General features: G+C 34.7%; 1 protein-coding gene across 5 annotated transcripts in view; it reads right to left on the bottom strand.

Annotated features, from left to right (window-relative positions):
• Positions 1 to 272: 272 nt before the first annotated feature.
• The window catches only part of CDH8 (cadherin 8), a 391,036-nt gene continuing 365,913 nt past the window's right edge, over positions 273 to 25,395 (bottom strand). For 2 of the 5 annotated variants that reach the window (XM_074402120.1, XM_003936250.3), the window contains 2 exons: positions 8,362 to 8,613; positions 4,860 to 6,978 (listed from right to left, as the gene is read on the bottom strand). In XM_074402120.1, the coding sequence (XP_074258221.1) occupies positions 6,485 to 6,978; positions 8,362 to 8,613 (746 nt within the window). In that variant the 3' untranslated portion in view covers positions 4,860 to 6,484. Of the gene's footprint in view, positions 747 to 4,846; positions 6,979 to 8,361; positions 8,614 to 25,395 lie in introns of those variants that run through there. The other 3 variants (XM_074402125.1, XM_010346729.3, XM_074402130.1) reach the window with 3 other exon arrangements.

Genomic DNA, 25,395 nt, shown 5'->3' with positions numbered 1-25,395 from the left:
GTAAAATTTTCTTCCCTCCAAGACTCATTCTAACACAGCCTCAAATAAGATACCTATCCTTGTTAGACTTAGATAAATATTCATTCTCCGTGCTTTCAAAACACTGTCTGCTTAGTTCTTCCACAGGATAGCCAAATCAAATGTTTTATCACTTATTTGCTTCTATCATTTATCCAATTTAACTCCATGTCTTGAAAGGCAAGAGAAGTATATTGGGCATATCCTTTTTCTATTACTAGCATAGTACCTAGTATGTAATTTATAGAAAAAAATTTTTGTATTGAAAGGTCTTTTTTAAAGTTTATTTGAAATACCATTATTTATAGCTCTAACATTATGCCAGAAACATCCATCCACATACTCAACAATCAGACTTGACAAAGATGACACAGCTCTCAAACTTCAGAAGTTGAATTAAAGAAAAATTAGAAAACCATTAGACATATTTGTAGTCAAAGCAGAGCAACATTGCAAAGGGGGGGTTGGTCCCAGTGACTCCTAAATTGTCATGTTCCATCTTAGACAATAATTGCTAAAATATTTTTCTTATTTATGAGGAATCATAGGATGGTCTGGAGTTCTTTGCATGTACAGAAGAAATCCCAAGAAATTAACATTTGGCTTTAGTGACCTCTCATTTTCTTTTCTGGTCCTGACCTCTGAGTTCATTGAAGCCATGGTTTTCCACAGTCTTTCTCTTCAGACAGCATCCTGTGACATTCCTCCTAGCAACCCTCTTCTGTAATCTGTGGATAATAATAGAAATATCTATTATCTATTAGTAGAGGTACTTGCAAGAAATAATACTTTCATTCAAGACGTGAATTAGATGGTGGCAAGTAACTCAAGTTGGGGGAGTAGTACCCAAAAGCACCATTTTCTCCAGAAAATGCCTACTAACCTTGAGACCTAGATGAAACTTCCATACATAAAGGAAGGAAAATGCATACAAAAACACTTATAACATTATAACTCAGGATACGACCCCAATATCAGCATTTAATTTCTGTTTCTCTCACATATTTTATGTGTAATTTAATCCTGAAAATTTCTTATAACGTTTCTGAACCTTATTTTTCCTATTCTTAAAACACTCCACAATTTAGCAAACCTAGAGTGTCCTATGAACGCCTAATTTTTGGATCTTTCCAATGTTCAAAATGTGCCATTGGTGCTTTTTATAATTTTCCCTTTCAGTATTTGGAAAAGCTGTGATTTCTGTTGCATCAATTCTTGAGTTTCCATCTTTTGGAAAATTTCACCGTGAATTCTTCTTGAGTCTTCCCATATGGAGTCCCTTACGTCCTCCTCAGTACTTCCATAGCACTATATATGACTTAGTTTCTATTTCTTATCATCAAAAGCCTCATATTATCATTACACAGAGAATTGTTTAGTTGAAAGTTAAGGGGTTTAAGTGTCAGACCAACCAAACTTAAGCCCAGGCTCAAATACTATTTATCCATAGGCCAAAAAAAAGAAAGTTTCAACTATTAGTTCTTATGAGATTGATTAAGCACATTTATAAATAAAGAAAATAAGTTTGAGAATGCTACCATATTTAATCTTTCCATATCAACCATGTAGCTTAATTTCTGTACTGATCGATACTCAATAAATGTGGCAGACAAAATTCTTGTTCCTCAAATAGTCCATCAACTCATGAAATTTTTAAATTTTATGCTCTTCATAGCACTAGATCTGTGCTCAAAATACTAGGACTAGAATATCTTTAATATCAACAGTATACCATGTATTGCATAAATTTGTGTTGATTAAAAATACAATGATAATAAATGTATTTTTAAATGATAGATCATGAAGACATAGTCTTCTACAATTATCATAAGAAGCAGTAATTACACAGGCAAACAATACATTCAACACTGTTTGGCTAATAGTACAAATAAACTTTGTATAGCAAATAAAACAGTATTGAAATTAAAAAAAATTGAAAAGTATTTCCTGCAAATTATATTCTACAATTATTTTTTCCACAAAAAATACAACGACATTTAAAAAGTCTAAGTACAGCCTCACAATGTGACATATTTAACTCTAATCCAAGGTGTTACGAGCCATTGTTCTGTTGTTCACAAATAAAAACCTGCTTTTAAAACCCTTTACCCTCAATTCAATTTCTTTAAAATTCAAGGTTAGATTCATGAAAACAGAAAGCCACAATTGCAATTTTTTGGCAGTGCCTGAGATTATGAGATGAAAAATTAAAACTATAAATTATCCCCAGTATCTTAATTGTGTATATGTGTGCATATTTACATACATGAAATATTTACAAATATATGTATAAGAATATATATATATATATAAAATATTCCTTTTAATGTTGACATTCATGCTTAAGTTGTGCATTTATAGAGCTTTTATAGTGATGCCCGCTGTTACCTTATCTTTTTGACTGACAATGATAGGATTTCAGTCATGCTCAGCCTTTCCGACAGTGCCAGTGATGGGATTTTTTTGAAATCTTATTACTGGTTGCACTGCCCTGATCTCAGATGGAACTTTCAATCAAAAAGGCAATCAGAAGGTTATACATTCGTGAGATTCCCTGCAAAGCCAGTGATCGCATAATACAACTTGTTGGAAGGGCCCACTTGCCTTCAGTCCTTATGTGGCTATAAAGAGTAATTGGCTACTTAGCTCTCAGCACCCGCTTTTCCTTTTCCAAAATACAGCATAGCCCAGAACTCTGTTGAATCTCAGTGTGGAATCCGGCTGCTCTTAGGAGATTTCTAAGTCTCACACAGAGACTTGTCTTACTTTAAGCATCTGATTAAGCGAACTCTCCCAAAGACACATTTGTCTGTTTCTAAGCATTCTTGCTTCACTGGGGATATCAGTCAATCTCAGTTTTCTTTTCTCCTATGTATACACATAGACTTAACTACACATTTTTTTCAAAACAGTTTCACTTTAAAGTTCACACCCTAGATGTCATAATTCTGTCTGGTAAGGTTAACACATGAATTTAATAGTAGCATATTTTAATCATCCTATTATAAAAGTTTAGAAACTTATAATAACTGTACTCATAAAAATATTGTAAGAAATGTCCCCCTTAATAATCCTTTATATTTGTATATGGATGTTTAAGTGACATTTTGCTAATACGATTTGATTAAATCATAGACAGAGTAAAGGCTGAATTGATCTCGTGTTGTGTCCCATTGCCCAGGGATGCATCAGTTCCCCAGGTGGACACCTTGAATTGAGAAGTAGGCATAGGGAAATAACTTGATCTCACTTGGTTCCAAATTATTCATTCTTCTACACTTAGCAGAGAGTACTCTTGTCTCTTCTACGTCAACGTTGATGGAACAGAACACAATGCACAGAGATTTAAAATGTCGATAAAGTTTATAAAATGTGTTATTTAACAAGTTGAGCGTGGGATACTTAAATCCTAGAAAATGTTAGGAACCTTACTGATCTCTTTTGACTGGGGAAGTCCTGGCAAGTCTATTGCTAAAGTAAAACCTTAAGTCTAGTGTGTGTGTGTGTGTGTGTGTGTGTGTGTGTGTGTGTGTGTGTGAGAGAGAGAGAGAGAGAGAGAGAGAGAGAGAGAAAGAGAGAGAGAGAGAAACAGAGAGAGAGAGAGAGTTTTTGAGATTTTTAGTTTGATTCAGGACACTTTAAAAGTATAGGTCAACCTTATTAGGATCAAGGTACTACTCACTGTATTTTATGTAACAAGACCTGAAGTAGGCTTTTAAACACAAAATGCAGACATTGTGGTGTCAAAGAAAGTCAGCAAATAGATTCATGCTGTCATTCTATTTTCCTAGGCAAAGGGAACATTGAGACAATACCTGGGCAACTGTATACCAGACATTATCTCCTGTTCACAGAAACCACTGTAGGAAGAATACCAATATCTGAGGATATAGATTTTATATTTCTAAAAAAATACTGTAATTTTTCTGTTAGATATATCTGTGTGTCTGTAATCTTTGGGAACTTGACTTCAAAGTACACTAGAAATGAGCCTGATGTGCAGGAGATGCATAATACATAATAATAATCTCTCCTTGCTTTGCAATGTGTAAGATAGTTGGAATATTTCTACTGATTATTGCTGCAACTACCACTAATAATTTACATTCAGCAAGCACTTGTTTTAAACACTGTGCCAAGTCCTAGTATGTTTTAAAGTCATGTTGGATCATCCCTTTGACCTCAAGAAAAAGTGTTCACTAGCCATAGTCGTAAGCATAAAAACGACTTATTCTAAGCAACAGAAACTCAATAAAAAGTTGATTAAGCCACTGGATAATTATAAATTCTTAGTCTAGCATTTAAACACACTGTTTCTGTCACAATGGAGGTACTCTCTAGAAGTTGGTGCCTTCAGTTTTTGAGTCAAAAACCATTCTCCTCTTAGCAGCCCCACACCAATGACTGAGATGATGGAGCACCACAGCCTGACTGCTTTAACGGATAAGTTTTCACTCTAGAACCTCCTGTCAGGCTGGCAGAGACTTTGCCAGGTCTGCACTGCAGTCTAAGACTCTCTTGCCAAATCCTGCTCCCAATCCCTTTATTGTTACAAGTTTTAGGTCTGCAAACTTGTCTGTAGGTTTTCCCTGCCCAATGCCTCTGCTTCCAGAAGGACCCAAATGATACAGCTGGACTAGCCTTTAGGTGTTCCATGTTCCTTTTATTTCCCTGCTGGTATCTTGCTGTGTGATCACTGGTAAGCCATTTCTCTTCTCTGTTCCTTTTTAACAAAGACTCTTACAAACAAAAGTGACCCTTGGGATGATTTGGCTGAGTATTCTAGAATTTTAGTTAGAGTTGATGGTTCTCTTAATAGATCTTCAACTGACTGAAAAAAAAATTAATGACAACAAAGATATTTATAAAAATATATTTCACAAAGTAGGAAACAATACAGGAGTTTCTCTGAATACAATACATGGAGTAAATAAACAATATTGCATTAAAGCAAAGTAGAAAATTAAAATGATCTGCATGTAATACTTGAGTTTTATCATACATTTTCTACTCCTAAATGGCAGGTTTGCATTACAAATTAAATATGCTCACATCTCCTAGTGCTGTCCCTTTTTGGAGTCTAAGACATTCTGTGCATCACCATGAAGATCAGGGAGAGGAGTGCTAAAAACGTAAGCAGTGAAATTATGTACAAATCAGTTCCTGCTCTAAAACTGTGGGGAAAACTAGAAGCATGTTTATTGGGCAGGGCATTATGTAGGTATCTAAAAGTCTAGAGTTTAAATATTCACAAGAATCAATATACTTTAGGATGTTTGTGCTTGTAGTAAAAACACCAAATACTAGGATTATGAACAAAATAGAAAACAGTCCAAAAGTTTCTCTGGGAAAATGCTGTTCCTGCCATCATGACCAGTTACAATAACACTTTCTACTCTAAAGAGACTATTAGCTCTCCTTTTGATAATATTGCCTGCCATACTCATCTCATTAAAATGTACATGTATTAAACATTCATTGTATATATATTTATATAAAACAATCTAAAGGATTATTAATGGATATAATTTAGTTTTTTTTCCATATATCCCCTTAATCTATAGATTACCAACCTTAATAAATAAAAGCATTAATGGACATCAATAAAATATTTATTTCGAGGATTAAACAAATAAATTCACGCGCTAGCAATAAAACCATCTGTGTCTTATGTAGTCCACTGTGTGATACAGTTTATTTTTGTGTCCTTGTGGAAGAAGATGAAGCGGAGGGAACGAGGAATCCTGCTTCTAGCAAACAAGCACGTTTGAATGGGGATTTCTCTCCTCCCACCACTGAATTGGTAAGCCCCACCCTGGAATGGATTACGAACATGTGAATATTTTAAGGCTCGACACAATATTTAAAGATGCTATTCAGTCTCTGGTGAGTGGGGCCAACAATTATGTACAATGTGTGGTCACCGTACCGTATAATCTAGGAGGCCTCTCAAAACTCCAAAAAGTTATAATGTACAGCAGACCAAGTATTGCTTTATCATTTGTGGCGAATCCTTACGGGTGAAGGGGAAAAAAACCATTTGCATTCATAAAAATTCTTGCAGAAGACATCTATCAGCAGCAGATTCCTTGCAGGTCCATATTTTTTTTTTCTAAGAGCACCTTTTAATTTTGATTTTTTTCCTCTATTTAAACCATTTCTCTAAGGATTAGCCAGGATCCCAATCTTTGTCTGTGGTGATCAGGTAAATATCAAATATCCAAGGACTTCTAGAAACTCCACATACTTAATTCACACTCCACAAGATTTATAACCTCCTAATATATACTTTTTTATTTTATTATCTTTTTTTTTTTTTGGTTCAACAGTAAAATGTGGTTGAGTTTATAGATGACTGGTGCTAAAATTGCCTCTAAAACAAACAGCCACATTGGTTGTATCTAAGGGGAGTGACCCTAGAATATTACAGAATGCTCAGTTCCAGTGATTTATTTATAATCCACTGTCAAGTTTCTTTGTCACTTTCACCAACAGAGTAGAGTTCGCCCAGTCTCTTAAAGCGGGGACCCCAGTCACTGAGGTAGTCAAAATTCTGGTCTGAGTCTGATGTGGTGGACTCCAAGGAGCTGAGGGAGCCAGCCACTGACCCTCGGCCTTCATAGCCATATATCTGAATGGAGTCATATGGCGGGGCCGTGGGATCATTATCTGCCTCATGCAGCCTTACATTTATAAATTCATCGACATCAACACCATTTGGAACTGGAGCAAGCCCTTGCCTTGGCATAAACTGCAAATCTGGTTTAATATCCTTACGGGGTAAAAATCCATTAATTCCATCTGGATTTTGTAAAGTTGCAATGTCAAAAGCCTCCGTGTCCTCCTCCCCTCCTCCTTCGTCATCGTAGCGAATGATGTTTTCTCGAACGTCTTCGTCATCTTTGATAATTAACGGCTCATTTTTATGCCGCCGTAGAGTTACAAACAGCACCACGATGACTGTAGGAAACATATTAAATAACAGTCAGCCAAACAAGCATGTGATACAAGCAATGCACTATGTATGTTAGGAGAGGGGTATTTTTACAAAGTCGTAAGCGCATACAGCTTTAGTAATATTTACTTAGCATCTTTCTGAAGGATGAACATTAAATTTTGAGTAAATACTGTTTCAGATTATTCGTTTATTAAATGACAGTAGAGCTCGGTTAACATAATTGATATGCGTGTATTCATGGTGAAAGTTGCATTTTACACTGTTATGATCATTAGAGTGAATGGCACAAAATAGAATATCACACTGAAATTATGACTAGCTTGATGTATGTGTGTCTCAAGCAAGTCCTTTAACATCTTTTGGTTCCAAAGCACCTTTCTATTTAAAAAAGGAGAGAACTAGGATCTTGAGCTTTAACAGTATTTCAAGGCACTCTCCAATTAAATTATGTCATTTTACCAAAAAATAGAAGTGAATGTCAAATTTGCATGGGCAACTTGCCTTGTGGGAGGATGGGAATGCCTCTAGCTGGGAAGAGAAACCTAAATATGAAAATGGAAAAGGGAAAAATACTCAACTAGCTAGATCAGCCAAACCAAATGTGGGCTGATGGAGTAAAATACGTCAGCAAAGTGATGCTTAAATCCGAGGCACTGGGTGAGCAGGACAGATGGAACGAGGAAGAGTAACTGACACCTTCTTTACGGTGTTTTGTTATTCAAGGGTAGGGTAAGACATGACTGACTCTCTTTTCTATTTTCCTATTTCTTAACCTCATTTTTATAATTGGATTCTTTAAATTAAAATGTTATAGAAACTTAATTTGCAATCTTTGTTTTAATTTGATGTTTACATCAAGGAAAATATCAATTTGATGCTTATATTAAGGAAAATATCAGAGAAACACAATGGTATTTTGAAGAAAACTTACTTTTTGTTTGTTTATTTGTTTTCTTTTTGTATCACCAAATTTGGGATCTGATGGACTCAGCAACCCAATCTATAATAAAACACTATTGTGGGCACAGGAGAGACTGCTGTTGCAGTGAACTGGTATGCTTCACACTGGGAGTTCTTCCTATGTAGTAGGTGGTGTGTAATGACATACAGGCCCTTCCCCCACTGCCACCACTATTATGCATTGTTCACCATTTACCGGTGATAGAATTGAAAAAGGCACTGAAAGTCCTCTTCAATTGGACATTTACTATCACAACCCTTTTTCTCTTCACTTCTTAGTGATCTCAAAACGTAGAGAAAGAAAGGAAGTTCCTCTTCCCCAAGAGAATGCTGCTGCCTGGCTAGGTCGGAGATTTCTGTCCTTATTTATAATCATTTATCAACCAGAAAAAGGGGGACCATTAAGCTATGAAGGAAATACGTACCTAACAGCAAAATGATGCATGCTAATATGGCAATTAAGGCGCCCATACTGAGTCCAATTGGAAGGACATAAGCTTCAACATTACAAGACTGGACAACACCATCATTGCTACAGCCGCAGACCCGGATTGTCAGGGTGCTGGTGCTGCTCAGTGGAGGATTTCCACTATCACTGATTATGATTGGTAAAAGGTAGACTTCTTGCTTCTGGCGGTTGAATCCATTATGCTTTGCCAAAATGCTGAGGGAATTATCTGGAAAAAGTAAAAATTTCAAGGATTTGCATTGTTTCAAAATGACTGCCCAAATATCACTTGTTTTTCTAGTTCATGAACCCTTTGCAAACCTCAAGACAATCCCAACTTCAATGGCCCACTCAAGCTTTCTCCCCAACCCCACTCTCTCCACTTTTTCAATCAGCATGGACCAGGACAATCATAACAGGTTGATGGGATCCCCTGATGGACCAAAGGAGTTTTGCCATCATCACCTTAAAAATGCAAAATATTTCTTTTACAAAAATAACCTTTAAGTGTACCTTCAGAAGACATATATTATCTCAGGTCTCCATATAACCATATATAAGCTTCATTTTCTTTATTTAGCCTGATAATGGGTTAAGCAAATTTGATTGGATAGAATGTCATCATGTTTGAAACACATGTTTGAGAAGCTCTGTATTGAAAGATGGAGTGTATGACAATACAGTTTTGCAAGGATGCACTTTGTTGATTTCCACAGGTACCTAAAAAGAGAGTCATTCATGGTCTAGAACATTCACATTAAGATACTGCAAAAGCCCTATTTACTATCCCAAGGAGATACACTGCATATATTAAAATTCTGTAGAGAAGACCTGTAGTGGTTACATAATAAGAACAAAATGAGAAGTCACAAAAGCATGTGCTCCATTTTGCACGTGTCAGTTAATCATATGGAGATATGTACTGGTTGTCTGGAGCAACAGTTAAGCAATACTTAAGAACATACTTCAGTTCAAAGTAAAACTGGTCAGTGAGAAGTGATTGGTCCCATGTAAGCTCCACAGTTCTCAAACTTTCACCCTCAAGTTGAAATTTTTTGTTGTCATTCATCCTCCTCTCAGGAACTGCAGTCACATTGTATATATTAATTGTTAATCTACTTTCTCATATTGATTACTGAAAGGCATACATTACTCAAAATAGAAATGCTGATTAATACTTATTGATTTTACAGCCAAAAGCAAATAAACACATTTTGGTTACTGTGCATAGTGTTATTTAGGCAAGCTAATTTTTTGGGTGAAGTTTTTTCAAATACTGGCAAATTATAGATCCCAGAATGCTGGGCTACCTAATCAATCATTGTATATTAAAGTAATGAATTGAAACCATTGCAATTGAATTTCTGATCATCAGTGTTCTACTGGTTTCCAAAATACTCAACTAAGTGAGATATTTCATTCAAATGACTTCATATAAGTTTGATAAAACTTCTGTACCATGTAGCACTATACTAGGATTTCCAAAAACTGATAGCCATTCCCCAAAATAGATGTATAGGTATATTTAATTTTGCTTTGTTTAAGTTATAAACAGGACTTTCAATGCTTTTCTAATAAGCAGTCAAGTAGAAAAAGGACTCTGAATTAACAATTGTTTTCTGAATTCCTTCTGGTTGTATATCATTATGTAGTAATTTGAATATACTTAGAAAAAGAGATTTCTAATGGGGTTAAGCAGTCATATACCAAATGATCCGGTAATCTTTATTGTCATAACTAGATGGAGCTAAAAGCAAGGAGCAATATCTCAAAACAGATATAGAATATATAGTTGTGTTGTATTTTCAGAAAGTATGTGACAAGTTTGAGTACAGTTAATTAGCACAAGGAACATTTCTGGATGGTTTTATATAGGATAGTTCGAAATAGAAAATAGGATTTGTTCTTCAAGACACAATTAATAAAAGTGAAATGAAGCAATTGTCTCTTTGTGGTTGACATTATTTATATGAGAAATAATCTTTTCATATTCTCCGTTTATAACAGTCTATTGTAATAATTTAGAAACTGCAGCAGACATACTGCTTGCTGTAGAACAAAGCTATCTCCTTTATTACTGAGAAAACATTGGTGGGTCTAATACTAAACTCATACTAAGATATATATTTTCTACCAATCCTGGAATTTGCCTATCTTGTTCTCCTTTCTACACTCAGAAAACTGTTGACTGAGAAAAGGAAGTCTAGGAGTCATTCTTGTTAAATTGTACCTGTCAGTTCCAGGCAGCATCAATTCCTTGTTTACCTACTTATCTTTTTTTTTTTTTCTTTCTATTTTTGTATTGGCATTTGTATTTGTTTTCAATTTACTTCAGTTATTTCATTCGGCTAAATGAAATTTCCATTATTGTACACATCAAAAACTATAGAATTTGAGTAGTTTCACGTAGCTCAAATTATTGTCTTTGGAATAAATTTTTAAATCTTAAATGTTGCAAATATATCTTCTACAAAGTTAAGGTTTCTTCTTTAACAAACATGATGCCTTTTCATTTCATTGAAAATTTGAATGTAATATAGTTAATTTTATCAATCTCTTATAATTCGTGTTTTCAAGCCTTATTTTAAACATTCTTAATTATATAAAATTACTTTAGGTTGTATTAATTTGATTGTTTTCTATACTAAAAGTTGAGTTTCTCAATGTTAATTATGGAGTAACTTATCACATACCTACTAGTCGTCAGAGCTCAGTTTCCCACAAATGAAATTTTTACACATTCTCATTCTTTTAAGATATCTCTATTCTGTTTTAATAATCTGGTTCTCTAACCCCACATGAATACCCTGTTTCTTATGTATGAAAACTTTATCATAAATCTTGATATTGGTTACAGTATTTTCTCATACTGTGTTCTTCTTTAAGAATGTCTTAGCTATTATTGTTTATTTGCTATTCTCTAAAAATATAGAATCAGATCAAGTTCTATAAAAATTCCTATAAAAGTTAGTAGAAGTTATATTGAAATATTAACCAATTTTGAAATAATTATGTCTTTATGATCAGTCTTCTACATTAAGATAGTGATTTCTTTACATTCTTTAATATATGTCAATAAAATATTTTTAGCTACAAAAATGTCCACAACTTTTTGTTAGATTTATTTTTGCTGCTGTACATACTTTATAGCAATAATAAACCTGTTCAAAATTAGTTACCTTTTTAAATATGTATTTTCAACTCACTGCTGCTGGCATATAAAATTTAATTGTCTTATACATTGATTTTAGCTTAAGCAATCTTCTAATACTTTCTTTTTACTTATAAAAACATGTCTTATCAGAGAATTTCATTTCAGCCTGATAGCATAAGGAGCTCTACAGATGTGCTTTCCGGTGAAACTGGTGAAAATTATAAATGGAAAAACGTTTAAAAATTCTGGAAATGGATCTGGAAGTAAGCAGCAAATAAAGAAACATGTATTCAGAAAAAAATCGACTAGAGCTTCGTAAGAATGGTAAGACTCTGGTGCGTGAACAAGAACCTACTCCCATTCTTCTTTCTCTTAGCTCAGTGAGGTAGAAACCCCACTCCAAACTGGTTTAGCCAAGAACCTACAGGGGTCCCTCTCCCTGCAGCGAGCAGCTGGAGGACTGTTTTCTAGGGAAAAAGTGAGATGTCAGACATTCTCATTCGACTATTCAAGCTAAGTTCTAAGTAAATGTGGTCAAGAGTTAGGGACTCTTTTCTTCCTCCTCGTCCCCACTCATGGGAGAGAGGCTCTACCTGGGCACTGTGCCACTGAGAATATGGAGCCTCAATCGCTCCTTTCATAGCCCACTCTACGTTGGGAGAGGCAAGTCAAAAAGGTTTGAGGCTATTTTTACCCCCAGCATCATATGCCCTGTCCTAAGGTATAAATGTGCCTCAGAGAAACATGCTATAATCTTCACACTAGTTCCAGAGGCAATAGCTCAGGATTTTGTCCAGGGGGTGGAAAGCAGGGAATCTTGGAAAGAGAGAGCCTCTGGAGCCCACCTAGGTCGGAATAAATTTGGAACTCTGACCTAGGAAACTACTCTTTCAAAGAAAATGAAATTTGAATGGATTGGTCTGTAGAGCAATTTAGGTTCCAGGGCAGTCTTACAAACAATATGGAAATGCTGTTTGTAATTAGTGGAGCTCAACGGCTAGACCTGGGCAGGGGAACAGGCAGCCAAGTAGAGTCCTGCCCAAACAGCTGTCATTCTAAGGCAACTATGGACATACCCATGACTGAGATTCCCTGAAGTGAAACATCATAGGTTTAATACTACAGAGGAGGGAAACAGAGTTCACTAAAACAACCCAGCCAGTCATTAAACCAATAACGAATAAAATAAGCCTTCAGAAGATAGTACCCAGTTTTGCTATAATATATTATCTAAAATGCCTACTTTCCAACAGAAGATTATGAGACATGCAAAGAAAGAAGAAAATATGACCCATGGGGGAAAACACCTGGCAAAAAGAAAAAGCTCATTAGTGGGACAATAAAAAATTAACTAGAGTGACTGAACTGTAGACTTGAATTGGCAAAAGAAATGATTAGTGAACAAAAAGTTACAATAGTAAGGAATATGAAAACTAAAGAATAGAGCGAAAAAAGAATAAAGAAATATCAGCAGAGCCTCAGATAAAAGTATAAAACCATTAAGTGCACCAAGAAATGTGCAGTGAGTGTACTAGGAGAGGAGAAGGAGAAACAGAAAAAATATAATTAAAAATCTGAATTTTTAAAATAATCTATACATGCAGAAAGCTCAATGAACTCCAAGATCTTAAACACAAAGATATTCAGAAATAGACACATCATAGTGAAAACACTGAAAGCCAAAACCAAGCAGAACTTGCTGAAAACAAGAGAAAATTGATTCATCACTTGCAAGGGAATCCTAATAAAAGTAACAGCTAAAAATTTCACAGAAACAATGAAGGCCAGACAGACGTGGGATAACATGTTCAAAGTGCTCAAGGAAAAAAATTGTCAACCAACAATCATATTCAGCAAAGCTATCTTTTAAAATAAATATGTATATAAACTAGAGACATTCTCAGATGTACAAAAAATAAAGAATTTGTCACCAGCAGGCGTGCTTACCAAGAAATATTAAAGGAAGTTTTCTTCAAACTGAAAGCATATGACCCCAGATGGTAATTCAAATCCACATTAAAAATAAAAAGTGTATCAGTGATGATAATTATCTACTTATAAAAGATAGTATAAATGCATAGGTTTTCTCCTTTTTGTCTTAACTGTTTTACAATGCAATTGTATAAAACAATATGCGCATTATAGTTTTCAGCATAAAATATCTATTTTTGAGCATAAAATATCTAGAAACTAAAAAGTAATAGTGGCATAGTCTAATATCTCACTTTCTATAATAAATAAAACAACTTGGAGAAATCAAGGTAGATGGTAGAAGACTTGAACAACAGTACAAACTATACCTAACACTATAGAATACTCAACAAGTGTATAATAAATATTCTTAAGTGAACTTGGAACATTCTGCACCATAGACTATATGCTAGATCATAAAACAAACTTCAATAAATGGTAGAATGATAGAACCAATTCAATGTAGGTTGTCTGACCACAATGGAATGAAGTTAGAAATCAATAACAGGAAGAAATTTGTGAAACTCACAAACACATAGAAATTAAATAATGCTTTTCTAAATAGCCAATACATCAAAGAAGAAAGCAAAATGTAGGTTTGATAAACTATTATGAAACAAATATAAATAAAGAGACTATGAATCAAATGTGGGTTGCAACTAAAGCAGTACTTAGAGGGAAATCTATAGCTTTTAATGTCTGTATTAAAAAAGCAGAAAGATCTTAAATCAATAACCTAATTTTTCACCATCAGCCATATAAAAGGAAGAGAAAAATAAACCTAAGGCAATCACAAGAAATGAAATTATAAGGATTTAAAGAGCAAATTACTAAAACAGAATGGAAAAAATATACCATATTGAGAGTATTCTGTACAGTCATACATTCTCCACAAATAAAGGATTTTATTCCTCCCTTTTCAAGCATTATTGTTTTCATTTTATTAAAAAATCTTAGTACAGTAATAACTTCTAATATAATTTCGAGTACAAGAAGTTATAGTAGGCACTCTACCTTGTTCTGATTTTTTTTAAAAAAGGAAAAGACTTTTGACTTTTGACAATTGGTAAGATGATCAGTGGTGTTTATTAAACGGTTTTTAATTGTCTGTTGATTTCTAGAATTTCTTTTGTTTTTTACTTTAGTTTCTCTTTTATTTTGTTTTATTTGCTGTCCAATAGTCTAAAAGGAAAGAACAGTAATGTAAGTGATAGTATGTTGGCTGTTCACTACCTTTAAATTTGGTTTTAATTTTACTACTACATTATTCAACAACCTTCTTTTCAGTCTTTCATGTTTTCATTGTATATCATCTTCTTGTCTCTGAATCTTAGCCTGTTCTCTCCCCTTATGGCTTCCCCTCCCACTTATTGCCCTTATTGCATTTATTTGTCTTTTTGAGCACAGTAAACAGAAGAACATGTCCTAATAATGAGATATTAGAGAAAAGAGAGAAACTTTTCTAGAAGTAAAAAAATATGTGAAAAAAGAGGAAATGATCACTGAACCCAGTTCCATACATTATTTTTTTTTAAAAAAATAAATTATCATCATTCTCAGCAAACTGACACAAGAACAGAAAATCAAACACTGCATGTTCTCATTCATAAGTGGGTGTTGAACAATGAGAACACATGGACACAGGAAGGCGAAAATCACAACTGGGGCCTGTTGAGGGGTGGGGGAGCCAGGGGAGGGATAGCAGGGGGTGGGGGGATTGGGGAGTGATAACATTAGGAGAAATACCTAATGTAGATAATGGGGGGATGTATGGAGCAAACCACCATGGAATTGGATATACCTATGCAACAATCCTGCATGCACATGTACCTCAGAACTTAAAGTATAGTAATAAAAAATGACATTTCTTGAAGTCGAGGGTAAAACAACAGTTTCCAAAAGGTGGAAGGATATGTTGACAAGATCAACTGAAGAAATGGGTGGATCAGTATCAAATGGAATTCCCTAGGATGGACTAATATCCAACTGGATAACTGATGTCCCATCTACTACAGTTGTGTTACACTGAGATAGAAACCTATCATGTCATCATCTGACTCTGATATTCTCAATAGGTGTATTCAAATACAGTCAGCTTTCTGTGTCCATGGCTTCCACATCTGTGGCTTGAACCAATAGTGGATATAAAATACTTAAAAATAACAGTATAATAATAAAAATAATGTAAGTTAAAAATACAATAAAATATATTGATATATAGTAAAATATAATAAAAGATATCTACATATAATATCTACATCGCATTGGTTATTATGAGTAATCTAGAGATTATTGAAAGCATACAGGAGGATGTGCATAGGGTATGTATAAATATGATGCCATTTTATATCAGAGACTTTGTGCATCCATGGATTTTGGTATCCACAGGAACCAATCCCCAGTGTATACCAATAAGCAGCTGTATTTATAGTTGCCATCATTTCTCCCAGTTAGGGATTTTCCTGTTTCCTCATTCTTTTGTAATGCTTTACAGATGAATATTATACCACGAAAAAAGAAAAACTCCACTTTCAGAAGCTTGCTTTATTCTCCATATCCAGTTGTTTATGACTGCCTGTTGTATGAAAGATCTTCATGGGGACTTAAGGAGGACTAAGAGCACCAGGCATGCCCCCATTGGCAATATTCCTAAAGTGGCAGTAGAATTGAGGTTTTCTTTTCCCTCGGCAGGCAAAGAAACACAAGATGTGTGCCAAATAAATAGCAAAGAAGAGACCAAATGAACAAGAACTCTTTTCAAGTACATAGGTCTGCTGAGTTTCAGGCAGCAGAGTACGATTATGTAAATATGCATGAACTTTCAGATTCTGACAACAGATTGATCATGAACAAAAATGTTTACTTTTATTCTTCGTTTTTGCAATTTTGTTTTTCAAGAAATTTGTTAGATTTTTGCTGAATGTTATGAGACAATGCAAAAAGGCAGTCATCTTACAATTAATCCCTTATAATGTCTATGCATTATTCTTGCAAAATTTTAGAAAAATAGATACCTTTAAATAAAATATGTATGTTTTGTTTTACTAATACATAAGGCCCTTAAGGCCGACTTGCCTTAGTCACAGTTCAATTCTCAGTCTGTAGCAGAGGACTTGGCATAGAGCAGGGATTCTCATAACATTGGTACCATTGTTTAATCCACTTCCGTTTGGAATGGTTTGTTTTAAGGAATGGAACACCTAACTGATTAATTAAAACTGAGAAATATTTTTAAAAGTTAGAAAATGAGGCAGCAATGAATATCTATCTACCTGTCTATATACCTAACCACCTATCTATCCATCTGTCTAATATTATAACAATTTCTGTTACCAGACAAAAACAAAATTGAGTAAACACATTATTCTGGAAAAATTACATCAAATAGAAATGGAAGGCAATATAGACTCTCGATAATAAACATATGGAACTCTCTATCTACATATATGTGTGTATGTGTGTGTATGTGTGTAGTGAGGGGGATGGAAACTGAGAATAGGAAAATACATTTAGAATTTCTGCACTTGATTACATATTAGAGAGTTGGGTTTCTTCCCTCAAGTCCTGCCTGGTTTAGCCCCTGACTAGTTCTCCAGCTTCATGTGCTGCTGCTCTCCTTTCTCTGTATGCTCTAGACACCCTGGCCTTTTCTGAATCAAACATCTTCCTCCTCAGGGCTTTCATATTTGCTCTTTGTTCTGCCTGATAATCTCGCTACCTCTCTTTAGCCATTATTTGAATTGTGAAGCTGTATGCATGCTTTATATCAACGTGCAAATGTCACTTCTTTCTGAATAATTTCCTTCATAAATTGTCCCCAATATCTCTAAATAAATGAGTTACATGATCTTACAAAAATCTTTATATTTTTATCAAAGCATTATTACAAAGAAATGATAGAGTACTAGAGATAAGATAGACATTAGAGATACAGAAATAAACTCAGAAACCTCCAAGTAACAAATAACCAATTGCAGATGCATAATGAGTTTCCAGCAAATATTTGCTGAATAAATAAGAAATCATAAGCCATATTTTGTGGACTTAAATTTATTTCCCTTCATGTTATTTGTCATAGGGGGTTATATGTGGTTCAAAATAAATCAGAGGGAAAGTTCAATTTCAGGCTATTGGAAAGCATATATATACTGGGATTGTGTATGGAAATTTAAGAGAAATACTGATGATTTCCAAGCCTTTCTCTGGGCATGCCCCATATCATGAAACATGAGCAATAAACTGAGGACACTTAGGTTCAGATAGAAAGGGCTTAGAGAGGGGAAAAAAAAACAAACTTTTACTAAGATATTGACAACACCATCATGTTAAATGGCTGCATAACAGAATTCTATTTTACTGAGGTGAAATTGGATATATTGGTCCTATATTCAAACAGGGGCTCACGGATTGAACAATTATCTCCTATAGTTCACCTAGGAAAATTTTCTTCTTTGATTATTGATATTTAGACCTTGAAACATTTGGAGTTGGAAATCAAAGGATATTCTGTCATACAACATTAATATCCTTATATTTTTCCTATAGTAAACAAGGAAGTATTTGTTTATGGACTATATACATAAATAATTCCTATGTTGAAGCTATAGTCCTCAGTGTGCCTGCATTTGGAGATGGGGTCTCTACAGAAGTAATTAAGGTTAAATAAAGTCATAATGGTGGGGCTCTAATCCCAGAGGAATAGTGTTCTTACAAGAAGAGACACTAAAGAGCTTGTGATATCTGTTTCTCTCCATGGACACACAAAGAAGAGTTCATGTGGGCACCCACAGAGATGTCAGCCACTTACAAGCAAAGAAGGGAGCCTCAGAATGAAAACTACCTTGCATACCCCACATATACACTCCATGAAAAATTAAAATGTCTATTTAAAGAAGATGTGACACATATACTCCATGGAATACTATGCAGCCATAAAAAAGAATGAGTTTGTGTCCTTTGCAGGGACATGGATGAATCTGGAAGCCATCAGTCTCAGCAAACTAACACAAGAACAAAAAACCAAACACCTCATGTTCTCAATCACAAGTGGACACTGAGCAATGAGAAAACATGGATACAGGCAAGGGAACATCATACACCAGGGCCTTTTGAGGGGCCTGGCTTTGGAAGGCAAGGGGAAGGAGAGTATTAAGACAAATACCTAATGCATCTAGGGCTTAAAACCTAGATGACAAGTTGATAGGTGCAGCAAATCACCATGGCAAATATATACCTATGTAATAAACCTGCATGTTCTTCATATGTATCCCAGAATTTAAAGGAAAAGGAGGGGGGAAAAGTGGCGGGGAGACTGTGCCTGTCTGGATAAATCCTCAATTCTATTTGTGTAACTTAATCCACAATCTTAAGTTCCCTTCCTCCCTCTCTTCCTGCCTTCCTTCCCTTCCTTTCCTCTTTCCTTTCTTTTATTCCTTTTAGTTACAGTAATCTTCCTTTATCACAGTTTCATTTTCCATGGTTATATATATACACACACAGAGAGAGACTCGCTCTGTCACCCAGGCTGGAGTGCAATAGAACGATCTTGGTTCACTGCAACCTCTGTCTCCCAGGATGAAGCGATTCTCCTGCCTCAGCCTTCCAAGTAGCTGGGACTACAGGCACGCGCAACCGTGTCCAGCTAATTTTTGTATTTTTAGTAGAGATGGGGTTTCACCATATTGGTCAGGCTGGTCTCTAGCTCCTCGTGATGGGATGCGCCAGCTTCACCTCCCAAAGTGGTGGGATTACAGGCGTCAGCAACGATGCCTGGCCACAATTGATAAAGTATAAATTGTGCACTGTTCTCAGTAGCACGGTGAAATCTTGCCCTGTTCCTCTCAGTCCCACCCAGAATGTTCGTAAGTCATCCCCTTTCCAGCATATCCATACTGTACATAGTCCCTGCCCTTTAGTAACTTAGCAATCATTTTAGTTCAGATTGAAAAAGCATAACACACACTGTATATATAGGGTATGAGATTATCTGTGTTTTCAAGCATCCAATCTGGGTTTGCAACATATATCCTGCAGATAAAAAAGAGAAATGCTCTATTCTTTCTCTATTTTTAATAAAACAAGACTGGCCATTATTATTACTGTTGGCATTTAAATATCTCAAGTTCTTTCCACATTGCCTAATTTTTAGATAAAATAAAGCAGGCAAATCCAAATTCTCTGTTTATTTTAGTGTACTTCATCTGATGCCCTGATACAGAAATGCTACTTTGGTCTAGATCTTATTTATTTAAAATTATTGAGCTGTGACTTTTGGTTGTCCTTTTAGATGCAAACAAGAAGAAAAAGGAAGCAGAGTTAATGAACGCATTTGCCAGGGAAATATTTATGGCAAAATAAATAGATGAATAGAAGATCAACAGATATTGTGCCTTGTTGAGGAATGTCTCCTGACATTTGATTTAATTCAAATTTTCTTGGTTAAATCAAATAAATTTAATTCAAATTTTCTTGGTTAAATCAAATAAAATAAAAATGGTAAGAAAGTCAAAACAAATTTTTAAAATGCCACTGTGTTTAGTAGGTATGGACAAGAGATTTAATTAAATTCTTACCATTGTGTTGTGTCTGTTGTTAATTTATAAAAACCGAACAAAGTGATAAAAATACCAAATCCAGAAATTTTCAGCATATTAGAAGAATATATGTACAGCAGTATCCAATATTTAGGAATATGAACAAATATTATAGCATCCACACTTCATTTATATCTTTCTATTCTAAATACTGAGTCTTGTTGGAAACAGTCACACTGTAATGAATTAATAAAAACTAAGTCTTTGTGAAGCCAGTTTCTTTCAGTACCATTATAACTTCCTACATAATTAATTGAAAGTGTACCAACACACTAAATCTGCCACAAGCAATTGGATATTGTCAGCTACCCAATTAGATCATTGGCTTATTTGTGACTGCTTTCCATTTCTCATTAGATTTTCTATCATGCCATCTGATGTCAATAATCTCAATTTTTTGGAGTGTTGACTCATTACCAAATATTCTAATATTTAATAATATGGTATATCTAGCCATAAAATGTTACAAGAGCAAGGTCTATTTTGGCTTTGGGAAAAAAATCAACCTCATTGTGGATTCTTTTGGAAGTTCCTAGACCAACACCAAACTAAATGTTTAGTCAACAATTTACAATTGTACGTAGAATGAATTAGAATATTTTTAACACAGAAAATCACTTTGCATGTTATTTCAGCACTATAACCATCTAGCCATAGAGTTCTATAAATATCAGCATGGTTGTCATTTTGGAGTGAAAATGAACAGAGAGTAGGCTGTGTTATTCACTTTACAAAGCTCAGGAGTCATCAAGTGACCTATGATACTTAAGCAGCTTGTAACCTTTCTCAAAGAAGCTAAATTTACTTTTTGAAAATTTAAAGTGTTTATATAAAGGATGATTTTAGATCATATGAAGATGGTGTTTAGTGCAACTACCCTGAAAGGTAATGCTTACTATCTCCATCCTCTCGCTTTTTAATGCTGTTTATATTTGTATTATGGTAGGTGGTAGAATATTAGTGTAATGGTTTGAATAATATTCCAAATTCTAATCCTTGGAATCAGTGAATGTTTCCTTACTTGGAAAACGGTCTTTACATGTAATTAAGTTAAAAATTTTAAGATGAGAAGTTCATCTGAAATTAACCAGTTTACCCTAAATCCAATAGTGTGTGCACTCCTGAGAGTGAGGCAGAGGGTAATTTGACACGGTGATGAGGAGGAGGCAATGTGTCTGCTGGGGCAGAGACTGGCATGATGTGTCCACAGCCAAGAAATGACTACAGCCAACAGAAGCCAACAGAGGCAAATAATGCATTCTCCTCTAGAGTTTTTGAAGAAAGCATGACCCTGCCCACACCTTGATTTCAGATTTCCTGCCTCCAGAAACTCTGACAGAGTAAGTGTCTGTAGTTTTATGTTTTCAGTTTGGGATTATTTTTAAGGCATTTCTAGAAAATAAATGCAATAAGAAAATCTGATTACATATATTTCAGAACAAGGCATTCTTATTCCCATTTTCCTTATGAGGAATAGAGTTTTTGAAAGATAAAATGAGTTGCTCAAGGTTTCTCAGCTGGAGGCTAAAAATTAAAACCTAGCCCAGTGTATTTTCTACACTCTGCATTTGTCACCTTAACAAAATTACCTCAAACAACAAGAAAACATAGACTCTAAGACATTTTTATGAAAGTTCAATATAAGAGAAAAAAGTATATGGAGGGAGTTTTTCCACGTTATGACACCTTTATCAGAGACAACAAAAAGCGAAGCAGTCAAGGTCACTGCTGTACAAGAGTATAGTATTTGATCAAAAAGATATCCAATACTACACTCTATAGATCTAAATTCCATACTGTGAGCCTCAGTGTAACACAGCATAGCACAGCATAACATAGTACAGCATAGCAAAGCATAGCATAACCATGAATTAATTATGAAAAAGATATCATTTTTGGTATGAGAGAGAATGCAAGTATCAGAGAATCCAAGTTTCATGCTAGATTCAATCACAGTGCCCAAGGTCTGGTGTATTTGATGGTTTTTCCCCTGCTCTTAATTAGCATGTTTGCTCTTACTCAAAATGCTCCATGCACCTTTTGCAGATCCCTTAATGCTCAGGGGAAAGACAGGTTTATTCCACTCCAGGCACTGAAGAATGAGGGATGAAGACTAATATTACTTTCATTTTATCTGAGGAATACCTGCATTAACTAACCCATTAAAGTGAAAACTATTCCAAGAAACTATTTCTATTGTGTTCGAATGAAAATCTTAAAGCTTTTATAAATATCAACAGATCTGGAAAGAACATTTTATCTATTTGGATTTATGAAGAAATGTAAAAAATGCATTTTGTCAGCACATAAACCATTTAGGAAAAAACAAAACAAACACACACAAAGGCCTTTAGTGGAATTCCTTTTGACAATTTCAGAAAACAACCTAATGGCCAGTAAATATCCAAACACTCAGAAAGCTTACATTATCAGAAGAGCAACTTTTTTACCATATCTCTATCAATTGAATAGATACCTCTAAATAGTTAAGAAACTGGAAAAAAACAGAGATTATTTCTGTACTCGAGCTTATAAATGTGTGCTCATTAACACATTTGATACGAAGAGTAGTTGGGCCAAAGAGAAAAACTTGTTTTAAAGTACTAGTTTAAGTGAGGTACACAGTGTTTTCAAGATATTGAAATTTTTTAATATTGTGACTAGAGAGCTGAAGATATTGAAGAAATGATAGTATCAAAGGTAATGTGTTTTCTAAATAACTTGCTTTGATTTGTAGGTCAAATATCCCTGAACATAATCACTTTGGTGAATCTCATGATCTCCCTAAAGGTTTTGCATTCACATGTATGAAAATAAGACATAACATGCTTCATCAGGCAAGCCACCAAACCTAGTGCAAATCCAATTTTCCTTGCCATCAGCTATATATCCATCTTAACTTCTTTCAAGTCTACTTTGACACATTTAATTAATTCCACCTTCAGTTATTTAGCATCTGCTATCTATAAGACATCACTGGCAGAGCAAAGTCTTCCTCAACACACATCCCACCCAGCACTTTGCAATACAGTGGGGTGTGTTGCTTTTCTGTTTAACCAACTGTAAGATTTTTGGATGCAGAAATTTTGCCTTTTTCGTATGTGCATCTTAGAATCTGTTATATGTGTCACTATAAAGAAATCTCTATGGTAAGATTTCAATTAATCCTTGATGAATGAACAGATGGATAGCTAGGTAAGTGAGGAAAATGATTATGCATTTCAAGAAACTTCTTATTCACAAGGAGAAAATAGACTCTAACTAGTCAAAGTATCAGTCAGTTGACAGTTGATCCTCTAGTTGTGATCCCTGCTTTTCTAGTCTCTGCTTCTGTATACTGTGATCCATTATGCCATTTGTATATCGATTTAAATCTCTACCATCAGATACAAATGAGGGAATGCCTTAAGGAATGAGTGGCTTGGTCAAGAAGAAAAGCTAGTTTGTTACAGGGACAAAACACAGACAATAGCAGTCCTTCCTCTCTCTGCACCTCCCATGTTTCTGTTCTATAACTCTTCTCTTTAGTGTTTTTCTCTAACCTCTTTACAAACTGTGGGAACATAATTTGCTCTCTGATTTCAAGTTCCAGGCTGTATTTATTTCTAAAACTTCAGCCTTATGCCTCCTCCACTTACTTATTAAGCAAGGGTGCCAGGATATTCAGTACTTCAGATTCAATTGTTCAATAATGGAACTAACGATATTGATTGCTTATTTTTTCCCATCTCTGACAATCTCTTTCTTGGTTATATTTCTTGCATCATCTTTGTGATTATATAATTTTGTACGTATCTCCCCTTCCATTCAATAAACTCAATTCTTCCTTTCAAATATAGAAAAGTCCTATCATTTTTCAATAGTTAGCTGAAAATTTACTGCTTCCTATTGGAAAGAGGCAGCAGGAAGAAACAGCCTGAGAATTTTGTGATATTGAATTCAGAGATATAATGGAGATTTAATTATAAAGTAAAGGTAAACATAATGGTGCTGACTGGTTTGTTGAATAAACACATAATAGGCAAAAATGAATACAAGCGCGTGAATGTGTAACGAGAGATTCAAAATAACAGTGCCTTGAAAAGTCCTGAGCTTATCTAACCCTACATAAATAGAATGCAATGAGATAAATATATGTCACTGATCTTGAATTTATTACATTAATTTTTAAAATTAAGTTCCTATAAATACATACATATTTCAAAACATAACATTGTACCCCATAAATATATAAAATTATTATTTGTTGGTTAAAATATTAAAAATAAATACCTATATATACTAAGTTTTGATATACAATAGTGCTCTCTTATCTGTGGGATATCCATCTCAAGACCGCAAAGGATGCCTGAAACCAAGGATAGCATTGAACCCTATATTTGTTGTTTTTAAAAATTTTATCTGATTACCTACATCACTAATAGGTGGTTAAAAGTGTGGGCAGGCTGGACAAAGAGATAATTTACATCCCCAGTAAGATGGAACAAGACTGCAAGAGATTTTATCACAGTACTCAGAACAGTGCACAATTTATAACTTATGAATTGTTTATTTCTGATATTTTCCTCTCAATATTTTCAGATCGAAGTTGAAAGCAGTTAACTGAAACCTCAGAAAGCAAAACTATGTACAAGGGGGAAATACTGCATCTGACCCACCTTGACATTCCAAATTTCAAGCCATTATCACTTGTGTCTGAGCATATATTCATATAAACTGAAGCCAAGTGAAAAAAAAAATCCCGCGGTAACTCAGATAAAAATATCTGAGCACATTAAAAATGCATATTATCAGATTTTACTCCAAATCAACAAAATAAGAATTTCTGGGAATGGGCCCTGGGCATCTGCATTTCAAATAAATTTTATATGCATAAAGATCTTCTGGGATGCTTGATAGCCCTTTGACTGTATTCCATTTCTTCCCTTAGGTGTTAGTAGCGGTTAATGGCTTGGCCCAAGCTGTCAGAGGCTCCACTGGGGAAGCTATTATGCTCTGGATTGTGTGGTCCAGCCAGGGTAGCAGCTGATAGCAATTTTCCTGCATGATTCTTACTTTCCTGGTTTAGTGTAAAATAGCTGCTAAAGAGAGAGAGACAGAGAGGGAAATGATGCAAGAAAATGTGGTATCCTAAGGTGGGGTAAGTCCAGTGTTTGTCCTTGAATCACTTTAAAGTTTCATATGTTATATTAAAACATCCTGGCTAAACATATATCTTTGGACAGAAGTCTTAACACACAGTGAAGGCAAGAGGATGGAAGGCAGTTACGTTGATAAAATTATCATTCAACCA

The sequence above is a fragment of the Saimiri boliviensis genome, chromosome 1 (assembly GCF_048565385.1).
Source record: "Saimiri boliviensis isolate mSaiBol1 chromosome 1, mSaiBol1.pri, whole genome shotgun sequence".
Lineage (NCBI taxonomy): Eukaryota > Metazoa > Chordata > Mammalia > Primates > Cebidae > Saimiri > Saimiri boliviensis.
Note: the sequence above shows the minus strand (reverse complement) of the source record. Positions and strands in the feature narration are given on the sequence as shown.